At 39.1% G+C, this 23,040-nt stretch overlaps 2 protein-coding genes across 10 annotated transcripts in view; one reads left to right on the forward strand and one right to left on the reverse strand.

The window, feature by feature from the left end:
• The window catches only part of LOC110501794 (ras-related protein Ral-B), a 41,219-nt gene extending 39,991 nt beyond the window's left edge, over positions 1-1,228 (reverse strand). Inside the window, exon 1 of the mRNA XM_021579628.2 lies at positions 1,076-1,228. The gene's annotated coding sequence lies outside the window, so the exon portion shown is untranslated. The remainder of the gene's footprint in view (positions 1-1,075) is intronic.
• A 1,622-nt stretch (positions 1,229-2,850) lies between these two features.
• LOC110501795 (kelch domain-containing protein 3) lies at positions 2,851-22,943 on the forward strand. Of its 9 annotated transcripts, XR_002470253.2 has the most exons (9): positions 2,856-2,948; positions 9,790-9,859; positions 11,352-11,434; positions 11,600-11,690; positions 11,911-12,011; positions 12,627-12,747; positions 13,256-13,433; positions 20,421-20,638; positions 21,477-22,943. XR_002470253.2 is itself a non-coding variant. In XM_021579632.2 (6 exons), exons 1-5 carry the CDS (start codon positions 2,885-2,887, stop codon positions 20,437-20,439), a joined length of 465 nt encoding a protein of 154 aa, XP_021435307.1. In that variant the 5' UTR covers positions 2,851-2,884; the 3' UTR covers positions 20,440-20,638; positions 21,477-22,943. The 9 variants fall into 9 exon arrangements, 2 of the variants coding, with proteins under 2 accessions (XP_021435307.1, XP_021435304.1); XR_002470252.2 differs by lacking the exon at positions 9,790-9,859 and having other exon boundaries at positions 2,851-2,948; XR_002470251.2 differs by having other exon boundaries at positions 11,600-12,011.
• Positions 22,944-23,040: the final 97 nt, after the last annotated feature.

Genomic DNA, 23,040 nt, shown 5'->3' on the forward strand with positions numbered 1-23,040 from the left:
TTATTAGGTGTGTCCTAACATACAGACAAGATGAGCAAAATAGAGTTTTGCTGACTGGTCAGATTTCACGAAACACACAAGCGTGTGAGCTACCTTGGGAGTGTCCACCTCATTAGACATGCGTAAAATCAATGTATGCATGATACAAACCATGTCGGCAGCACAGTGTTTACGTGCATAAGGCAAATAAGGAACAAGCTGTGAAGTGTCCACTTCTACAGATTCTCGGGTAGATGCAGTCAGAGTATTCCTAAATAAATGTTAACAGTGTTTACCTACAGCATGGTCCGTTAAAATCATCCATGGTAGACCCTAGGAGAGATGAATGAAACATTCTATCTGGGGAAGTCATCAGAGGAAGAATTGCCTAACACACTGTTACTGTATCTAATGTATAGCCGAGTTAATAGGCCTACTGCATCTGTTACCGTAGGCTATTTAAAGGAAAAAATATCAGTGACCTCTACAGGATGAAGGCTGTATTGGCCACTGAGAGCGTCACTGGGAAAGCTTCAATCAACATAACATTTGTAGACTATGATTAATATGATTTGTTAGTTGAGGTTATTAAAACAGCTGACTACCAGACCAAAAAATAAACATAAGAAAATATTGCAGTGATAGAGTAGCCTACCCATCAATGATCGTTGTTTAGGCCTTGTTACAAGAGCAAAATGATAGCAATATTGTTCGCTTTAGTCCATAATACCGCCGACTGCAACAATGTATCAAAATACAAGGACATACTGACTGTCTCCAAATGACGTCTATTATACTCGTGCCACATATCCGTTACCGCCTGCCCCGAGGAGTGTGCTTTCAGTTGGATCAGTGCAACTGGGAAAGGCCCTACCACTATTTTTAATCATTGTATTTTCGTTTCAAAGAGCAGTCACAAATACGGACATGTATTATATAGTCCGTAAATCAAAAATATTTGCAGATTTCAATCTAGGCAGATCTTCCTTCCTTCCCTCTCACACTGTAAGCACAGAGAAGTAACGGCCAAAGCCTATGTCTAAATATTCTGTAATATATATATATATATATATATGAGATATTTATGAAAGCTTACCAAAGCAGGCCTCTCCCCTTTCTTGCTGCTATCTTGATAAGCGCGTTAATGGTGCATACCGAGGCATAGGGCTGCTAAGTACCACTGATTTAACACAGAATGACTAACTGTCCGCTACAACACAAAACCCCACCTTCCGGACGTGCACGGAGGAAGAAACCCGACAGGATATGATGTAGAGAGCCTATCGTCGTCAGTAGTTACCACAGTCACAAAGTAATAAACCCTGCCTATTTTCACAATTTATCTTCTTAAAATGTGATTTTAAACCTAACCCTAACTTTAACTACACTGCTAAACTTAAGCCTAACCCTAACCTTAAATTGAGATGAAAAACTTAATTTTAGTTTTCTAGAATTTTTACCACATATCCAATTTTGTGGCTGTGGTAACTATTGGAAACCAGCTCTCAGGCGCTGGCGTTCTCCAAATCCGCCCGTTTCAATACAGTTGGATAAATCAAATCAAAATCAAATCAAATGTCAAGGTTAGAACCGCTTAACTTGTTTTTTTTTCACGGTTAATTTGTGTGTTAATGCCTTAACGTTCAGAAAAGTAACACGATCAATATGATTCCCTTCTTTGTAATTTTTGTTAATTGCAAATGTACATGATGATTTTTCTGTCCTCCCTTCCCTAATTACTTGAAGTACGGTTATCTCTGATCGGGCGTGACATGGATGGGTCAAGGCTATGGGTTAAATCTCTCATTTCACCAATCTATCTATTTTATGGAAGTGAGGGTTGTGTTGAAAGCATTTGAATAGTCACACAGCACCCTGTTGTGTGAATATTGATATTAGTTATCTTTTGTGTGTGTATAACTAATTCTGCACATATGTTTGTGTGTTCATAAATTATCGGTTATATTTTGTCTGTCTTTCTTTATCGATTACATATGGTAGATGATTGAATAAGATGTGTAGGATGTCTCTGCTGAGATAGTCTAGGCAAGGGCTCTCCAACCCTGTTTCTGGAGAGCTACCCTCCTTTAGGTTTTGAAGGAGAGTTGGAGAGCCCTGGCCTATAAATACAAATACGTTTGTATTATAGTGCCACCTGTTGATAAGAATAGAATAGGATCGAATCTTAGAATAGAATCTTAGAATAGAATATTAGAATAGAATAGAATCTTAGAATAGAATAGAGTAGAATAGACTGACATGTCAAAGGAATTTAGACAAAAATGCCGTGACCTATTATGGGGAATAATCCAAATAAATTATCACACTCTATCCCTCCAAGAAAATAATTGGCATATTTACACAAAATATAGGAGCAAAATAAACTGCATTGTTGGTTAGGGGCTTTCACTATTGTATGTGACTAATCAAATTTGATTTGATTTCAAATTATGGAGATGACAGATAAGATTTTTGATAGTTTTACAATGACAGAAGATATTCGACTGAAATTTGATTGAATGGTGATTTGATAAGGAAGATGAATCAGAGTAGCATAATTGTCATATAGTTATTTTTATAGTGTCAAGGACCATGTTGAATGGAATATTTCAGTATCGTAAATAATCACGCTATTCACAGTGTTTAAAGTCCAGATGGATTGGCTAAAAGCCTATGTTGTCTTTTTCCTTTTATGTCTTGGACATATTTGTACTATAGCCTATATAGAAATAAAGTGAATTACACTTACAGGCAACATTTCCATTTGACTATATGCAACTGTAAATTGTAGGCTATCACATGCTTTTTAGTGTTGGGCAATGGTTTCTCATATTCAATTGAGACACCCACCCTTCCTGCTCAAACTACAACATGCCCCTCCCTCTGAAATGTTCTAAAAGCCTGGATGATCACAGAAGAGCAGCAAAACCTAACGAAGAGGAACAGATGGGATATCAAGTATCAAATCCGTAAGTATGCTCTCTAATATGTAACTTAAAACTAAAGTATCAATGTATAGGTTATTCAACGATGCAGTAAGTGTGCTGCGTTCAGGGGATCTACGTGTTTGAGAGTGTGAGTTGGAAGCAGACGTTACAGTAGCCTAGGCTATGTCAAATGTAGCCTAAAATAAAATCTAATGTGTTTTTATTAGGCTATTGCAATTGTGTTGTTTAGTTAACTAGTTTAAAATCATAATATATGACGACATTATAAAGCAAAAATTATTGCAATGTAATGAGTATGAGGCAATGCAAATCATCTCTTGATCTCATCTTGAACTGTGAAAAGTTTCTGGTACTCACACTGTTGCTCAACTTTAGTCACTTTTGTGTTTCACTTCGGTAAAATGCACTTACTATAATGTAGTATAGTAGTAGCCTGTTGGCAAAGGAGTTGTGAGTTTTGTAAGTAGCCTATCCTTCATCTTGAGATTTTACTGACTAGGTTATGGTACTGATGTAGTAGGGAAATGTACACTGTATTGGAAAACGTCAATTATATAGTCATTTTGGGTATAATCAACTATGAAATACTCTGAAACATTTTACTGCAGCATACTGTAAATTCTGGTGCATTGTGTGAAAATGTTGTGGGCGGGGGAAAGGAATTGCTGTATTTCAAATTGTCCAATAATTCCAACCTACAAAATACAGTACCGTACCATTTTGTTGGAGTGCAAAAAACCTTTTGACCACTACTGTGTGCATGGTAGTGTTGTTTCTGTCTCATTAACATATTTTGAGGCCTGCCTTGTAAGAGGCTATATTTGTTGCACTCGTGAGTGAGAATGCCGCACCAATTTAACTCCTATGTGATTGTAACGCACCATGTAAGCTGGACAGATTGGAGTGGCAGCAAGTCTTAAACCTTAAACGGTTGAACATTTTGCCATGTCCTTTTGGTCAGAGTGCCCCATGGTGGTGGGGTAATGGTACGCTCAGGCATAAACTACGTAGAACGAACACAATTGCATTTTATTGATGGCAATAGCAATTAACAGATACCTTGACGAGATCCTGAGGCCGATAGTCATGCTATTCATCTGCCGCCATCACCTCATGTTTCAACATGATCCATGTCACAAGGATCTGTACACAGTTCCTGGAAGCTGAAAATGTCCCAGTTCTTCCATGGCCTGCAAACTCGCCAGACTACAGCGTGTTCCAGTTCCCGACAATATCCAGCAACATCCCACAGCCATTGAAGAGGAGTGGGACAACATTCCACAGGCCAAAATCAACAGTCTGATCAACTCTATGCGAAGGAGATGTCGCATTGCATAAGGAGAGTAGTGGTCACATCAGATACTGACTGGTTTTCTGATTCACGCCCCTACTTAAAAATAAAAAAGGTATCTGTGACCAACAGATGCATATCTGTATTCCCAGTCATGTGAAATCCATAGATTAGGGCCTAATGGGTTTATTAAAATTGACTGATTTCCTTATATAAACTGTAACTCTGTAACAACTTTGAAATTGTTGCATGTTGCGTTTATATTTTTGTTCAGTGTAAATATCCATAGCCTTTTTTGTAAAGGGCAAGCCTTCACACAGGCATTGGGATGTGTTTATGCATCTCAATATAATCAGCTTCATATCTATGTAATGAATATGATAATTAATATATATATATATATATATATATATATATATATATATATAGTACCCATCAAAAGTTTGGACACACCTCATCATTTAAGGGTTTTTCTTTATTTTTACTATTTTCCACATTGTAGAATAATAGTGAATACATCAAAATTATGAAATAGCACATATAGAATCATGTAGTAACCAGAAAAGTGTGAAACAAATCAAAATATATTTTACATGTAGATTCTTCAAAGTAGCCTCCCTTTGCCTTGATAACTGCTTTGCACACTCTTGGCATTCTTTCAACCAGCTTCACGAGGTAGTCACCTGGAATGCATTTCAATTAACAGGTGTGCCTTGTTAAAAGTTCATTTGTGGAATTTCTTTCCTTCTTAATGTGTTTGAGCCAATCAGTTGTGTTGTGACAAGGTAGGGATGGTATACAGAAGATAGCCCTAGTTGATAAAAGTCCAAGTCCATATTATGGCAAGAACAGCTCAAATAAGCAAAGAGAAACAACAGACCATCATTACTTTAAGACATGACGGTCAGTCAATCTGGAAAATGTCAAGAACTTTCTTCAAGTGCCGTCGCAAAAACCATCAAGTGCAATGAGGAAACTGGCTCTCATGAGGACCGCCACAGGTCAGGAAGACCCCGAGTTAAATCTGCTGCAGAGGATAAGTTAATTAGAGTTACCAGCCTCAGAAATCGGCAATTATCTGCAGCCCAAATAACTGCTTCACAGAGTTCAAGTAACAGACACATCTCAACATCAACTGTTCAGAGGAAACTGCATGAATCAGGCCTTCATGGTCGAATTGCTGCAAAGACACTACTAAAGGACACCAATAAGAAGAAGAGACTTGCTTGGGCCAAGAAACAAGAGCAAATTAGACCGGTGGAAATCTGTCCTTTTGTCGGATGAGTCCAAATTAGAGATTTTTTGTTTCAACCCCCTTAACTTTCTGAGACTCAGACTAGGTGAACGGATGATCTCTGCATGTGTGATTCCCACCGTGAAGCATGAAGGAGGAGCTCTATTGGTGTGGGGGTGCTTTGCTGGTCACACTGTCCAAATTTTATCTAGAATTCAAGGCACACTTAACCAGCATGGCTACCACAGCATTCTGCAGCAATATGCCATCCCATCTGGTTTGCGCTTAATGGAACTATCATTTGTTTTTCAACAGGACAATGACCCAAAACACACCTCAAAGCTATGTAAGGGCTATGTATTTGACCAAGGAGAGTGATGGAGTGCTGCATCAGACGACCAGGCCTCCACAATCACCCGACCTCAACCCAATTGAGATGGTTGGAATGAGTTGGATTGCAGAGTGAAGGAAAAGCAGCCAACAAGTGCTCAGCATACAGTTGAAGTCGGAAGTTTACATACACCTTAGCCAAATACATTTAAACTCAGTTTTCACAATTCCTGACATTTAATCCAATTAAAAATTCCCTGTCTTAGGTCAGTTAGGATCACCACTTTATGTTAATAATGTGAAATGTCAGAATAATAGTAGAGAGAATTATTTATTTCAGCTTTTACTTCTTTCATCACATTCCCAGTGGGTCAGAAGTTACCATACACTCAATTAGTATTTGGTAGCATTGCATTTAAATTATTTAACTTGGGTCAAATGTTTTCGGGTAGCCTTCCACAAGCTTCCCACAATAAGTTGGGTGAATTTTGGCCCATTCCTCCTGACAGAGATGGTGTAACTGAGTCAGGTTTGTAGGCCTCCTTGCTCAATCACGCTTTTTCAGTTCTGCCCACAAATTTTCTATATGATGGAGATCAGGGCTTTGTGATCGCCACTCCAATACCTTAACTTTGTTGTCCTTAAGCCATTTTGCCACAACTTTAGAAGTATGCTTAGGGTCATTGTCCATTTGGAAGACTCATTTGCGACCAAGCTTCAACTTCCTGACTGATGTCTTGAGATGTTGCTTCAATATATCCACATAATTTTCCTTTGTCATGATGCCATCTATTCTGTGAAGTGCACCAGTCCCTCCTGCATCAAATCACCCCCACAACATGATGCTGCCACCCTTGTGCTTCATGGTTGGGATGGTGTTTTTCGGCTTGCAAGCCTCCCCCTTTTCCTCCAAACATAACGATGGTCATTATGGCCAAACAGTTCTATTTTTGACCAGACCAGAGGACATTTCTCCAAAAAGTATGTTCTTTGTCCCCATGTGCAGTTGCAAACCATAGTCTGTTTTTTTTATGGCAGTTTTGGAGCAGTAGCTGCTGAGCTGCCTTTCAGGTTATGTTGATATAGGACTCATTTTACTGTGTATATAGATACTTTTGTACCTGTTTCCTCCAGCATCTTCACAAGGTCGTTTGCTTTTGTTCTGGGATTGATTTGCACTTTTCACACCAAAGTACTTTCATCTTTAGGAGACAGAACGCTTCTCTTACTGAGCGGTTTGTCAGCAGCATGGTCCCATGGTGTTTATACTTGCGTACTATTGTTTGTCCAGATGAACATGGTAACTTCAGGCATTTGGAAATTGCCAGACTTGTGGAGGTCTACAATATTTTTCTGAGGCCTTGGCTGATTTATTTTGATTTCCCCATGATGTCAAGCACAGAGGCACTGAGTTTCTTCTAAAGCCATGACATCATTTTCGGGAATTTTCCAAGCTGTTTAAAGGCACAGTCAACTTAGGTTTTGTAAACTTCTGACCCATTGGAATTATGATACAATGAATTATAAGTGAAATAATCTGTCTGCACCCATCCCGTTAGCGTGATCATTTTCATCAACATCCGCTGAATTGCAGAGCGCCAAATTCAAATTAAATTACTAAAAATATTTAATTTTCATGAAATCACAAGTGCAATATAGCAAAACACAGCTTAGCTTGTTGTTAATCCACCTGGCATGTCAAATTTCAAAAAATCCTATGTAGGACAACTCTCTCAGTAGACAAAATATTACAAACAGCTAGCAGCCAAGTAGATTGGTCACGAAAGTCAGAAAAGCAATAAAATGAATCGCTTACCTTTGATGATCTTCGGATTTTTGCACTCACAAGACTCACAGTTACACAATAAATGTTCCTTTTGTTGCATAAAGATTATTTTTATATCCAAAATACCTCCATTTGGTTGGTGCGTTATGTTCAGAAATCCACAGGCTCGAGCGGTCAAGTCCGGGCAGACGAAAATTCCAAATAGTATCCGTAAAGTTCGTAGAAACATGTCAAATGTTTTTTATAATCAATCTTCAGGTTGTTTTTACAATATATAATCGATAATATTTCAACCGGGACTGTAGCTTCTTCAATAGGAGAGAGAGAGAAAATGTCTGCTCCAAGCTGTTGCGCATGCAAAACGCTACTGGCACCCAGCCATCCAAATGTGATGTGATCTTTCTCGCTCATTTTTCAAAATAAAAGCCTGAAACTATGTCTAAAGACTGTTCACACCATAGGGAAGCCATAGGAAAAGGAATCTGGTTAATATCCCTTTAAATGGAGCAAAGGCAGGCTATGGAACAGAGAGCTTTCAGGAAAAACAGCACTTCCGGGTTGGATTTTCCTCAGGTTTTCACCTGCAATATCAGTTCTGTGATACTGACAGACAATATTTTGACAGTTTTGGAAACTTTAGAGTGTTTTCTATACTAATCTGACAATTATATGCATATTCAGATTCTGGGCCTGAGAAATAGGCAGTTTCATTTGGGTACGTTTTTCATCCAAACATCAAAATACTGCCCCCTACACTCAACAGGTTAACAGTTGTTGGAAAAATTACTTGTGTCATGCACAAAGTAGATGTCCTAACCGACTTGTCAAAACTATAGTTTGTTAACAAGAAATTTGTGGTGGTTGAAAAATGAGTTTTAATGACTCCAACCTCAGTGTATGTAAACTTCCGACTTCAACTGTATGTGGGAACTCCTTCAGACTGTTGGAAAAGCATTCCAGGTGACTACCTCATGAAGCTGGTTGAGAGAATGCCATGCGTGTGCAAAGCTGTCATCACGGCAAAGGGTGGTCACTTTGAAGAATCTCAAATTTAAAATATATTTTGATTTGTTTAACACTTTTTTGGTTACTACATGATTCCATATGTGTTGTTTCAATGTAGAAAGTAGTAAAAATAAAATAAAACCCTTGAATGAGTAGGTGTGTTCAAACTTTCGACTGGTACTGTATATATACACTACCATTCAAAACCTTGTTTTTGTAAGAAAAGCACATTTTTTGTTCATTAAAATAACATCAAATTGATCAGAAATACAGTGTAGACATTGTTAATGTTGGAAATGACCATTGTATCTGGAAACAGCAGATTTTTTATGGAATTCCTACGTAGGAGGCCCATTTTCAGCAACCATCAATCCTGTGTTCCAATGGCATGTTGTGTTAGCTAATCCAAGTTTATAATTTTAAGAGGCTAATTGATCATTAGATAACCCTTTTGCTATTATGTTAGCACAGCTGAAAACTGTTTTCTGATTAAAGATGCAATAAAACTGGCCTTTAGACTAGTGGGTTCGATTACAGGCTCAAACATTTTTAGAAACAGAACTTTCTTCTGAAACTAGACAGCCTATTCTTGTTCTGAGAAATTAAGGCTATTCCATGCAAGAAATTGCCAAGAAACTGAAGATCCCGTACCATGCTGTGTACTACTACTCCCTTCACAGAACAGCGCAAACTGTCTCTAACCAGAATAGAAAGAGGAGTGGGAGGCTCCGGTGCAGTCATTTACAACATTAACAATGTCTACACTGTATTTCTGATCAATTCGATGTTATTTTAATGGACAAAAATGTGCTTATCTTTCAAAAAACAAGGTTAGACATTGTTATAGGTTATACCTAAGTGACCCCAAACCTTTTAACGGTAGTGTATATACTGAATAAAAGTATAAACGCAATGTAAAGTGTTGGTTCCATTTTTCATGAGCTTAAATAAAAAATCCCAGAAATGTTCCATACGCACAAAATGCTTATTTCTCTCAAATTTCGTTCTCAAAGTTGGAAGCACAGAATTGTCTAGTATGTCATTGTATGTTGCAGCGTCAAGATTTCCCTTCACTGGAACTAAGGGGTCTAGCCCGAACCATGAAAAACAGCCCCAGACCATTATTCCTCCTCCACCAAACGTTACAGTTTGCACTATGCATTGGGGCAGGTAGCGTTCTCCTGACATCCACCAAACCCAGATTTTATTCCATCAGACTGCCAGATGGTGAAGCGTGATTCCTCACTCCAGAGAACACATTTCCACTGCTCCAGAGTCCAATGGCGGTGAGTTTTACACCACTCCAGCCGGCGCATGGCATTGCGCATGGTGATCTTAGGCTTGTGTGTGGCCACACACAAACTCATTTCATGTTGTTCCCGACAAAGAGTTATTGTGCTGACGTTGCTTCCAGAGGCAGTTTGGAACTCGGTAGTGAGTGTTGCAACGGAGGACAGATAATTTTTATGCGCTGTGCTCGTTAGCACTCAGCGGTCTCATTCTGTGAGCTTGTGTGGCCTACCACTTTGCGGCTGAGCCTTTGTTGCTCCTATATGTCTCCACTTCACAATAACAGCACTTACAGTTTATCGTGGAAGCTCTAGCATGGCAGAAATTTGACAAACTGACTTGTTGAAAAGGTGGCATCGTATGTGCATGTATGTATGTATATATTGTGTAAGGTTAATTTGAGCTTGTACACATCCACAGCTGAAAGCTGAATTACATTATACACATTATAAACTATACAGACAAAAATAAAATGTAAAATATGTACATTTATGAGGAAATTAAGAGTTGATTGAAGAGTTGATTGAAGCAGTTTTGGACTGGAGTGGAGGGAGCATCGTTGGTCTCTGAGCAGAGGGAGCCAGACCTGGGCAGAAAATACTTGTATTTTGCTGTTTATTTGAAAATAGCAACTTTTCAAATACTCAAGGTTGTCGAATATAGTTTAAAATATAGTTTTAAATAAAATGCAACAATTTTCATTGACATTCAAATACCAGTCTCAGAAAAAAGGTAAATATTTTAAAGTATTTTGAACATCTTTCAGAAAACCAAATAATATTTGAAGATATTTTAATATATATGCAAGTTATTTGAAAATAGAAACATTTTAGTTCAATTCTCAATATATGATCATAAGCACATGGTTTGGAGAGCTCTGAGATATTTATCTTAATATAGCCTATAGCTAGAATGAAATACTAGGGACATGGACTCATCTTAACATTGGAGTAGACCACTTTCGCAGCTTCAAAATGAAGTAACCCATATATTTTTTGTAATAAGTGAGACACAAGGTAATGCAGTAACACTTGACATCAACTTCTTATACATAAGTAGTAACTTTGATTATTACAATAGCAACATAGGTGTTACATAGGACTTTGGGAAATAAATGTATTTATACTTATCTGTAGAAGATATGATTGGTTTACTTGGTTTGGCTTGATTATGTACACCTGGGGCAATGGACATTCAGGAGAATGGACATTTACAGAATGTTCAGATATAAAAGTTGCTTTCTGAGGCCTGTATTCAAATAGTTTCCCCAGAACAAATAGTTCCTTTCCATAAGCATAGTTAAAACTATAGTTATCTCAGATCTGGAGGGAGCATAGCTCTGTTAGTCTTGAAATGGTCTGCTACAATCTGTTTATGTCAGCCATGCAGACTGTGATTCAATCATGTTATTATACGAATGTTATACAGTGATGTTATTACACATTAGGACTGTAAGTATGGCCCTAACCGCTGCCTGTGTGTCTGTAGTGCACAATGAGTGGACAGAGTTGGACTGTAGCTGTGAGGTAACGCCTGAGGAGCTTCAGGAACACTTAATGGTGGCCCATCAGGTAGGGTTTTATCCATGTCATCTGGATGGTTGTTGGTGAGGAGCTGAAGTTGCTCTCGGTGGTAAATTCAATGTCAATGTATCTATGCCTGCTTAGCATTGCGGTACATGGTAGTCTTCATGTAGCTTGATATTGATTGCAAATCATTTTATGTGATCTTTACAGGGTTTTCTCAATGTCTTCGGTGGAATGATTGATTCTGCCTACACTAACTGGAGAATCCCCTTCTGGATGTTTGATATTGCTAAGTTCCACTGTGAGAAAAATGCAACTCAACTACTGTATGACACAAACATAATGATCCAACAACAATCCAAAACTCTTCTACACCTCACAAGAGAGGTGTTAATAACACATGTTCAAACTTGCATCTGACATTTAAAATAGGGAGTGACATCAAAGAATGGCTGCCATTCAGCCTCTGTTTCTCTGTGAGTCCTGCACCGTTTCAGTGTCCTTTCTCTTATCTCTTGCAGTGAAAGAGCAGTGGGTGTATTGGCAGGGGAAAGGGAACAAGCCTCAGGCATGTACTGTAATGGAACGCTCCACATACCAGGGAAATTGAGAGTGTTAACATGTAAACACATAATCATGCTTCCTCTCTCAACAATGCTTCCTCTCTTTTGCACAACTAGCTCCCATTCATACAAAGGCACCACTGTAAGCATTCTTAAAATAACAGTACATATACATTTTTATAAACTTGGTGATTCGAGCCCTGAGTGCTGATTGGCTGACAGCGGTGGTATATCAGACCGTATACCACGGGTATGACAAATTATTTATTTTTACTGCTCTAATTACGTTGGTAACCAGTTTATAATATCAATAAGGCACCTCGGGGGTTTGTGATGTATGGCCAATATATCACAGCTAAGGGCTGTGTTCATGTACTCTGCGTTGCGTTGTGCATAAGAACAGCCCTTAGCCGTGGTATATTGGCCATATACCACACCTCCTCGGGCAATATTGCTTAAGTACACCCTCATATATCAAGAATATCAGGTATAACTGAAATTAATGAAAAACTAAATAAATTGTTTACCTAAATGCAACCACAGCATATGGCAGCTCTATAAATTGGCCCATAGCATGATCAATAGTGGAATCTGTTTAGGTAGGGTTTCCATGTCTTGTTACTGTAATTGATGACAACCCCTCATGGCAGTCCATTTGTTAAAAATGTTCCCAGAACCAGGTGCCAGTCAACAGGAAGGGCCAAAGTGCCATGGTGTTTAGCTCTGCTATGTACATCTACGGGGGATACATTGACATGATAGGCTCATCACAGGAGTTTTGGAAGTTAGATTTTGGTGAGTTAGAAGTTTTGGTCACACTTTATTTGAAGTGCATCTTATAAAGGCTTCATAAAGTATGAATTAAGGCTTTATAAGCACTATAGACATGGGTCAGAAATCATCTGTAACCTTATTTCATGCTGTGGAAAGATTCATAATGTGGCATAACTGTCCGACATAACCATCAATACATTGTTTCACATGTATTAATTATTTATAGAGCATGAAATACAGTTATATATGATTTGTGACCCATTTATGTAGAGGTTTTAAAACCTATATGAATGCTTTATGAAGCCTTTATGAGCTGTATTTCAAATAAAGCGGGACCAAAGTTTTCCATGGGTATACCCTTTGATTTTCGTGACTATCACTTCAAAAACAATGCTAATGTCATGACTGGAATATGTTTTGAATTGACAGACACTTCCCCTAACAATGCGTGTGTGTGTGGGTGTGTGTGTGTGTGTGTGTGTGTGTGTGTGTGTGTGTGTGCCTGCGTCCTTCCATGTATGTGTGTCAGACACCAAGTTGTGGACCCTGCTGGACTGCATCCAGATGGAGGTGGGTCCTGGACCCAGACACAGCCACTCTGCCATGACCGTCCTGGACTGCATGTACCTGTTTGGGGGTCTGAGGGAGCAGAGGGACCTGTGGAGGTGGAACTCCACATGTCACTCCTGGAGCTGTCTCAAAGCCATGTTAGTACCCTGCTCTCTCTATCTCTTTCTCTCTTCCTGCTTCCGGAGTTTCTCTGGGTACTGCAGATCTATAAAAATGGGTTTTTAAGGGTTCTGTCACTGATAACTTTCAATACCCTTATGGAGGACACCTCTGAGACTATCCCATTGTACGGGGCAAGCTAAATCAATATAGGCATGGTTTCCGGATGGGGAAAGAGGATGCGAGCTGGTGGATGGAGACCGAGGGGGAATGGGTTGGTGTTATATTTATTTATCTTTGATAAAAAAAAATGTACCTGTAACCCCACCCCCCCCCCCCCCCATAAAAAAAGACTAAAATAAATAAAAAGTTGGTCACAAAAAAGAAAAGGAACTGAACTACCTCAATAGCCTTATAGAAGACATACCCTTTTACAGTGAAGATGCTTCTAAACCAGCATAAAATGTACCTTCTCTTCATTGGTTTTATTTGCTTAATCATCATTCACTATCAATTGTTACTCTTGAATTAAAGAAACGGCGGTTTGAGTACACACAGCACATGAGGTAAATCAACATTCTAAGTTATGTGATCTTTGCCACACAAAGAAAAACATAAAAACAATAGACAAATTGTGTTGGTTGTTTAACAATGGCATTGTTTTTTTGTTTTTTGGGGGGAGGGTAGATCAGCTTCAATATTGCAGATAGATTGTAGCTTCCATCAATGTAATTGTCTGCATTCTTCCAATCCACCATAAATATATATACAGCACGAGTCAAACATTTGCACACAACTACTCATTCAAGGGTTTCTCTTTATTTTTTTGTTATGTTCTACATTGTAGGATAATAGTGAATACATCAAAACTATGAAAGAACACATATGGAATCACGTAGTAACCAAAAAAGTGTCAAACAAATCCAAATAAATTTTATTTTTTGATTCTTCAAAGTAGCCACCCTTTGCCATGTTGACAGCTTTGCACACTCTTGGCATTCTATCAACCAGGTTCACCCCGAAGGCTTTTCGACTTGTCTTGAAGAATTTCCCACTTATGCTGAGCACACCAAACCATCTCATTTAGGTTGAGGTCGGGTGATTGTGGAGGCCAGGTCATCTGATGCAGCACTCTTTCAGTCTCTTTATTGATCAAATAGCCCTTACACAGCCTGAATGTGTGTTGGGTCATTGTCCTGTTGAAAAAAAAATGATAGTCCCACTAAGCGCAAACCAGATGGGATGGCATATCGCTGCAGAATGCACCAACAAACCATCCTACATCTTCCTCCATGCTTCACGGTGGGAACTACACATGCGGGGAACCATCCGTTCACCTACTCTGCGTCTCCCAAAGACACAGCGGTTGGAACCAAAAATCTCAAATTTGGACACATCAGACCAAAGGAAAAGTTTTCACCGGTCTAATGTCCATTGCTCGTGTTTCTTGGCCCAAGCAAGTCTCTTCTTATTATTGGTGTCCTTTAGTAGTGGTTTCTTTGCAGCAATTTGACCATGAAGGCCTGATTCAGGCAATTTCCTCTGAACAGCTGATGTTGAGATGTGTCTGTTACTTGAACTCTGTGAAGCATTTATTTGGGCTGCAGATAATTGCCGATTTCTGAGGCTGGTAACTCTAACTCTGCAGCAGAGATAACTCTGGGTCTTCCTTTCCTGTGGCGGTCTTCATGAGAGCCAGTTTCCTCATAGCGCTTGATGGTTTTTGCAACTGCACTTGAAGAAAGTTCTTGACATTTTCCAGATTGACTGACCTTCATGTCTTGAAATAATTATCGACTGACGTTTCTCTTTGCTTATTTGAGATGTTCTTTCCATAATATGGACTTGGTCTTTTACCGAATAAGGCTGTCTTCTGTATTCCACCCCACCTTGTCACAACACAACTGATTGGCTCAAACGTATTAAGAAGGAAAGAAATTCCACAAATTAACTTTTAACAATGCACACCTGTTAATTGAAATGCATACCTCATGAAGCTAGTTGAGAGAATGCCAAGAGTATGTAAAGGGTGGCTACTTTGAAGAATCTCAAATATAAAATATATTTTGATTTGTTTAACACTTTGGTTAATACATAATTCCATATGTGTTATTTCATAGTTTTGATGTCTTCACTATTATACTACAATGTAGAAAGTAATACAAAATAAAGGAAAACCCTTGAATGAGTAGGTGTCCGAACCTTTGACTGGTACTGTACATACATACGGGGCGGCAGGTAGCCTAGTGGTTAGAGCGTTGGACTAGTAACCGGAAGGTTGGAAGATCAAATCCCCGAGCTGACCAGGTAAAAATCTGTCGTTCTGCCCCTTAACAAGGCAGGTAACCCACCGTTCCTAGGCTGTCATTGAAAATAAGAATTTGTTCAGATCACCCGGACTTGCCTAGTTAAAAAGAGGTAAAGAAATACACAGAGTATATTCACATATATGTTTTTTATTACTTTGTAACCCTACCACCCCGCCCCTAATTGGAGTAAACTAGTGAACAACAACGCTTAGGCTTCTACTTGCAGCTCAAACATACTATATACATTTTACGGGAACAGAATATTTTACAATAGTTCAATTTTGTTTGTTTTTACTCATCTAACCTCAACCTCTCCCATCTATTTCTTTCACAGAAGTTTTGAAACTATATACGTTTTATAGACACAGTATGTTATACATTAGTTATGTTGTTGTTATTAGTTGTTATTATTCCCAACCTTCAGCTCCATTCAACCCCTCCCATACAGTGCCTTGCGAAAGTATTCGGCCCCCTTGAACTTTGCGACCTTTTGCCACATTTCAGGCTTCAAACATAAAGATATAAAACTGTATTTTTTTGTGAAGAATCAACAACAAGTGGGACACAATCATGAAGTGGAACGACATTTATTGGATATTTCAAACTTTTTTAACAAATCAAAAACTGAAAAATTGGGCGTGCAAAATTATTCAGCCCCTTTACTTTCAGTGCAGCAAACTCTCTCCAGATGTTCAGTGAGGATCTCTGAATGATCCAATGTTGACCTAAATGACTAATGATGATAAATACAATCCACCTGTGTGTAATCAAGTCTCCGTATACATGCACCTGCACTGTGATAGTCTCAGAGGTCCGTTGAAAGCGCAGAGTGCATCATGAAGAACAAGGAACACACCAGGCAGGTCCGAGATACTGTTGTGAAGAAGTTTAAAGCCGGATTTGGATACAAAAAGATTTCCCAAGCTTTAAACATCCCAAGGAGCACTGTGCAAGCGATAATATTGAAATGGAAGGAGTATCAGACCACTGCAAATCTACCAAGACCTGGCCGTCCCTCTAAACTTTCAGCTCATACAAGGAGAAGACTGATCAGAGATGCAGCCAAGAGGCCCATGATCACTGGATGAACTGCAGAGATCTACAGCTGAGGTGGGAGACTCTGTCCATAGGACAACAATCAGTCGTATATTGCACAAATCTGGCCTTTATGGAAGAGTGGCAAGAAGAAAGCCATTTCTTAAAGATATCCATAAAAAGTGTTGTTTAAAGTTTGCCACAAGCCACCTGGGAGACACACCAAACATGTGGAAGAAGGTGCTCTGGTCAGATGAAACCAAAATTGAACTTTTTGGCAACAATGCAAAACGTTATGTTTGGCGTAAAAGCAACACAGCTGAACACACCATCCCCACTGTCAAACATGGTGGTGGCAGCATCATGGTTTGGGCCTGCTTTTCTTCAGCAGGGACAGGGAAGATGGTTAAAATTGATGGGAAGATGGATGGAGCCAAATACAGGACCATTCTGGAAGAAAACCTGATAGAGTCTGCAAAAGACCTGAGACTGGGACAGAGATTTGTCTTCCAACAAGACAATGATCCAAAACATAAAGCAAAATCTACAATGGAATGGTTCAAAAATAAACATATCCAGGTGTTAGAATGGCCAAGTCAAAGTCCAGACCTGAATCCAATCGAGAATCTGTGGAAAGAACTGAAAACTGCTGTTCACAAATGCTCTCCATCCAACCTCACTGAGCTCGGGCTGTTTTGCAAGGAGGAATGGGAAAAAATGTCAGTCTCTCGATGTGCAAAACTGATAGAGACATACCCCAAGCGACTTACAGCTGTAATCGCAGCAAAAGTTGGCGCTACAAAGTATTAACTTAAGGGGGCTGAATAATTTTGCACGCCCAATTTTTCAGTTTTTGATTTGTTAAAAAAGTTTGAAATATCCAATAAATGTCGGTCCACTTCATGATTGTGTCCCACTTGTTGTTGATTCTTCACAAAAAAATACAGTTTTATATCTTTATGTTTGAAGCCTGAAATGTGGCAAAAGGTCGCAAAGTTCAAGGGGGCCGAATACTTTCGCAAGGCACTGTATATCACTTAACACCATCCATATTGGATTTATATTTGCCATATATTTTTCAACTGTGCTGTGATGTTTCACAAAAGTTCTGAACCATTCTATTCTCATAATTTCAGATTGTAAATTAAGAACAAACATTTTTGATAAAAGTACGATTATATTATTGATTGATTGATTATGACTTTTCAGATCACCCAGTAGTGCTATCTGCAGAGTTAGCTCCAGGTAAATGTTCCAATTCTTCAGCCATTCCTGGACCTGTAACCAAAAACAAGCTACATATGGACAGTACCAAAACAAATGATCTAATGATTCTGTCTCTTCGCAGCTAAATCTGCAGAGCTGGGAAGTTTGTATCCCCCATATATATAACATTCTATTGGTTGCAAGAATTTTGTATAATCATGTAAAATGAAAAATTATATGTTTTGAATCCAGCAGTTCTCAATTTGTAATAATGCAGACTAGTTCCTTACGTTCCCCCCTTCCACATTCCTCTTCCATTTTTGCGGTAATGCTGCAATTAGTTGGTTGTAATTTTGGGTAGAGCAGAAATGCCCATATATTTTTGTTAGCTGCATGTGTGACATAACTCCACCAGTCCTATTTATGATATCATTTACGAAGATTATTCTTTTTTTATTTTCATTATTACTTTTTTTTACAAATCTAGTATATTTGAGTTTAACCACAATATTTGTTGTATTATTTCTTCTGTTTTTTTTTCTGGTGGATTAAATTTAAATTGAAACCAACTTTCTATGGCTTGTTTTAAAAATAGTGATATTTGGGAGATTTCCTTTTCAAATAACTGAAAGTGCAAGGTTGTAATCTAAATAAAGGGAAAAAGGCCATTCTTGAACATGGGGCGAGATTCTTATTAATTTGCTAGGGAATCAGTTCGGATTTAAGTATAACTTTTGTATGACTGAAGCTTTTATAAGAGGTCTAATGCTTAAATATTTAATAATTTCTGACCCCCAAATTAATATTCATTATATAAACATGCCCGTTGAATTTTGTCTAACTTGCCGTTCTAAATAAATTGAATACTTTTTTCTCATATGATTGAAATAACTGTTTGCTAGTGTAACGCTCCGGGTGTCGTGGGTGTGGAGTCAGACGCAGGAAACAGTGAGTGCAATACTGTGCTCTTTAATGCACTCACGCAACACTGGGTGCTCAAAACTAAATGCCCCAAACCCGGGGGACGAAAACAGTACAGCAGAATACACGACCAGGAACAAACACGTTCCTTTACTACATAACCGAAGGTCACAATAATTAATCCCGCACAAAGAAACAGGTGGGCCGGCTGTCTAATAAAGCCCAACTAATAACTCACTAACAGGTGCTAACAATAAACATACAAGGAGGGGAGGAAAGACAATCAGTGGCAGCTAATAGGCCAGCGACGACGACCGCCGAGCGCCACCCGACCGGGAAGGGGAGCCACCCTCGTTCGGACTCGTGACAGTTAGGTGTAATTTGAGTTAATCAGGGTGATTTTTCCAAAAATAGACAGGTATTTTCCATTCCATGGCAGCAAGATCTTATCTATTTTTGCTAATTTTCCATTAAAATGTATTGGAGTGAGATCATTTATTTATTTTGGGATATGTATACCGAGTATGTCCACATCATCAGACCATTTTATTGGTAAATGTCACGTTCTGACCTTTATTTCCTTTGTTTTGTCTTTATTTAGTATGGTCAGGGCGTGAGTTGGGGTGGGCAGTCTATGTGTGTTTTTCTATGTTGGGGTTTTGAGTTCAGCCTAGTATGGTTCTCAATCAGAGGCAGGTGTGGTTAGTTGTCTCTGATTGAGAATCATACTTATGTAGCCTGGGTTTCACTTTTGAGTTGTGGGTGTTTGTTTCCGTGTGAGTGTTTGTTGCCACACGGTTTGTTCGTTTGTTCGTTTGTTCGTTTGTTCGTTCGTTTATTGTTTTGTAGTGTTCAGTTTATGGCTTTAAATAAACGTTATGGACACTTACCACACTATGCATTGGTCCTCCGATCCTTCTCGCTTTTCCTCCTCAGAAGAGGAGGAGGGATGCCGTTACAGTAAACTACACAGTAATGTAAAAGTTGTATTTTCTGTGATTCAATACGTAATATCATAATTTGGTTGTAATCCAGAGAGGTTAGGAAAAAGTATCTAGATCCTCTATGAGGCTGCGGAGGGATAGAAATTGTGGATTTAATAGAAAACATGAATCATCAGTGTACAATGACACCTGTTTTTAAACCCTGGATTTCTAACCCCTTGATATTATTGCTGGATCTGGTTTTAATAGCTAACATTTCAATGGCCATAATAAATAGATATGCCGATAGTGGACAATCTTGTTTTAAGAGAAGTAGCCATTATTTACTATTTTACACCTAGGGTTACTATACATGACTTTAACCCATTTTATATGAGATTCTCCAAAATTGAAATGTTCCAGGCATTTATATATAAACTCCAGTCGTACTTTATCAACGGCCTTTTAAAGTCAGCTATTAATAGCAGGCCTGGTTTCCCAGATTTTTCATAGTGTTCTATCGTTTCCAGTACTTGTCTTATATTATCTCCAATGTATCGTCCATGTAAACAACGCCATTGTTTGTTTTTCCTTCCTTCCTCTCTGTCCGTCCTGTGGATGTGTTATACAGGTCAGGCCCCTCCCTCTAAGCTGGTAGGCCACTCAGCTTATTCCTGCCCATATCATAAGTCCACCGCCACCATGGGGCAGTCTGTTTACAACATTGACATCAGCAAACCTCTCACCCACAAGACGCCATACACGCTGTCTGCCATCTAGTCAGTACAGTTGATACCGGGATTAATCTATGAAGAGCACACTTCTCCAGCATGCCATTGGCAATCGCAGGTGAGCATTTACCCACTGAAGTCGGTTACGACACCGAATTGCAGTCAAGTCATTACCCTGGTGAGGACGACAAGCATGCAGATGAGCTTCCCTGAGACGGTTTCTGACAGTTTGTACAGATATTCTTTGCTTGTGCAAAATCACAGTTTCATCAGCTGTCCGGGTGGCTGGTCTCAGATGATCCCGCAGGTGCAGAAGCCAGATGTGGAGGTCCTGGGCTGGCGTGGTTACGCATGTTTAGCGGTTGTGAGGCCAGTTCGAAGTACTGCCATATTCTGTAAAATGATGTTGGAGGTGGCTTATGGTAGAGAAATTAACATTCAATTCTCTGGCAACCGCTCTGGTAGACATTCCTGTAGTCTGCATGCCAAATGCACAATCTCTCAAAACTTGAAACATCTGTGGCATTGTGTTGTGTGACAAAACTACACATTTTAGAGTGGCCTGTTTTAATCACCTTCCTGATAAGCCACACCTGTCAGGTGGATGGATTATCTTGGCAAAAGATAAATGCTCACTAACAGGGATGTAAACAAATTTGTGCACAAAATATGAGAGAAATAAGCTTTTTGTGTGCGTATGGAAAATTTCTGGGATCTTTTATTTCAGCTCATGAAACATGGGACCAACACTTTACATGCTATGTTTATATTTTTGTTCAGTAAATCAGTCAGAATTAAGAGAAAGATCTATGTAAATCTATGTATCTATGTAAGATCTATGTATCTATGTAAAGATCTATGAAAGATCTGTGTTTGCTGAAGCAAGTTACACTAAATATATGATATAATAATATAATGTATGCCATTTAGCAGATGCTTTTTCTCCACAAGTACAGCTTCACCACCCAGACCTGGGTGAAGCTAGCCGTGCTACCCAGCTCAAACCCTCCACCCCACAGGATCTACCACTGCTGTGCTGGCCTAGGCCCCAGCTACCAGCCTGTCGTGACCACCACCACCAGCACCACCCTGACCCCCAGCATCACCATCAGAAACAGTCTGGACAGCAATCTACAGTCATTCAAAAACAAATGCTTCCCTTCCTCCTCAGAGTTAGAGGGCACTATAGAGCTGGAGACGTTAAGTAGCTCAGAGAAGCTATTGACCGACCTGGGGGACTATTGTAATGGTCTAAGTGGGAACTATGCTTAGCGCTTTGGGAACTGTCTGACTTCTTAAAATAATTGTTATACTTTTTTCATCAAACCCACAACCGTGGCACTGCTAGTGTAATATATAATTAAATATTCACTATTAGCAATTACTGATTTTATTTTCAATACAATTCAACAATAAATTATTGTATTTCTGTTTTGCTATATATTTACATGCATTTCATTTGTAAAAGCTGTCAAAAGGGTGTAGGGAACGAAATGTACTCTTGAGGACTCCATGGTGTTGGGAAGGCTTTCAATGCAGGCTGCAGAGGTTGCTTCCCACCAGCAGGATCTGTGGAGGTTACATGTAAAGTTTTTTATAGTAATGGTAATGGTGATCAATGTCATGCTAAAGTGGAGGGAAAGTCCATGAAGATGGACATTATTGTGGATGCGGCAGAGTGGTTCCTGGGGCTAAAATATTTCTCAAGAAAGGGATTACATGAGGCTCTGTCACAAGCAGTGATACCCTCTCAGGCCCCAGAGTGTGGGGAGGGAGCTACTGAAGAAATGAGGGAGTGTGATATAGGTTTTGTTAAGTCATTTTTTTGTATGGCATTTCCTTTTTTACCTTAAGGAGTTTCCTTTTTCCCCCTGTACAGATGGTGGCACCATAAATATAGTATGACGACCGCCGTTAAACTTCACCGACGAAGAAGAAGTTCACAAAAGATCATGAACAGTCAAAATCATGTTTTTCTTGAAATTGGATAATATTTGGATGAAACCAGATAAAGTTTAATCATAAAGTTACTGATCCCATCCCCCATGTCAAACACTTGTGGAGGTGGAATTTTTAAGGGGATAGGGTAACATCACACTAACTCTTATTTTAATACACTAATGGTAACATGATATTATATTACCTAGCTTAAATAAGTACCGCCTTGTAAGCAACATCAGAGAAGGAGTTTTTGCAGAGGGGTCGTAGTTTATATAGCTAGATAGCTACTCTACTGGTGCCAAAATTGGACTGTATGGTGTCAGCAAATGTAATTAAAAGTTGACACTTCACCTATGGCAAACATACTTATATGTTTCCCCTTCCATCTGTGTCTGGTGTTAGCTAGTTAATGGCTAGCCAGGTCTTCATCTGTGTCTGGTGTTAGCTAGTTAATGGCTAGCTAGGTCTTCATCTGTGTCTGGTGTTAGCTAGTTAATGGCTAGCTAGGTCTTCATCTGTGTCTGGTGTTAGCTAGTTAATGGCTAGCTAGGTCTTCATCTGTGTCTGGTGTTAGCTAGT

Source organism: Oncorhynchus mykiss, chromosome 22, assembly GCF_013265735.2.
Source record: "Oncorhynchus mykiss isolate Arlee chromosome 22, USDA_OmykA_1.1, whole genome shotgun sequence".
In the NCBI taxonomy this organism is placed as follows: Eukaryota; Metazoa; Chordata; class Actinopteri; order Salmoniformes; family Salmonidae; genus Oncorhynchus; species Oncorhynchus mykiss.

Bases quoted from the DNA above. Each gene is read 5' to 3' on its own strand.
- LOC110501795 (XM_021579629.2), top strand. From the start codon at position 11,267: ATGTTATTATACGAATGTTATACAGTGATGTTATTACACATTAGGACT. The intron at 11,435-12,626 runs GTAGGGTTTTAT...AAATGTTCCCAG, and splicing joins ACTTAATGGTGGCCCATCAG to AACCAGGTGCCAGTCAACAG. The intron at 12,748-13,255 runs GTGAGTTAGAAG...TATGTGTGTCAG, and splicing joins GTTTTGGAAGTTAGATTTTG to ACACCAAGTTGTGGACCCTG.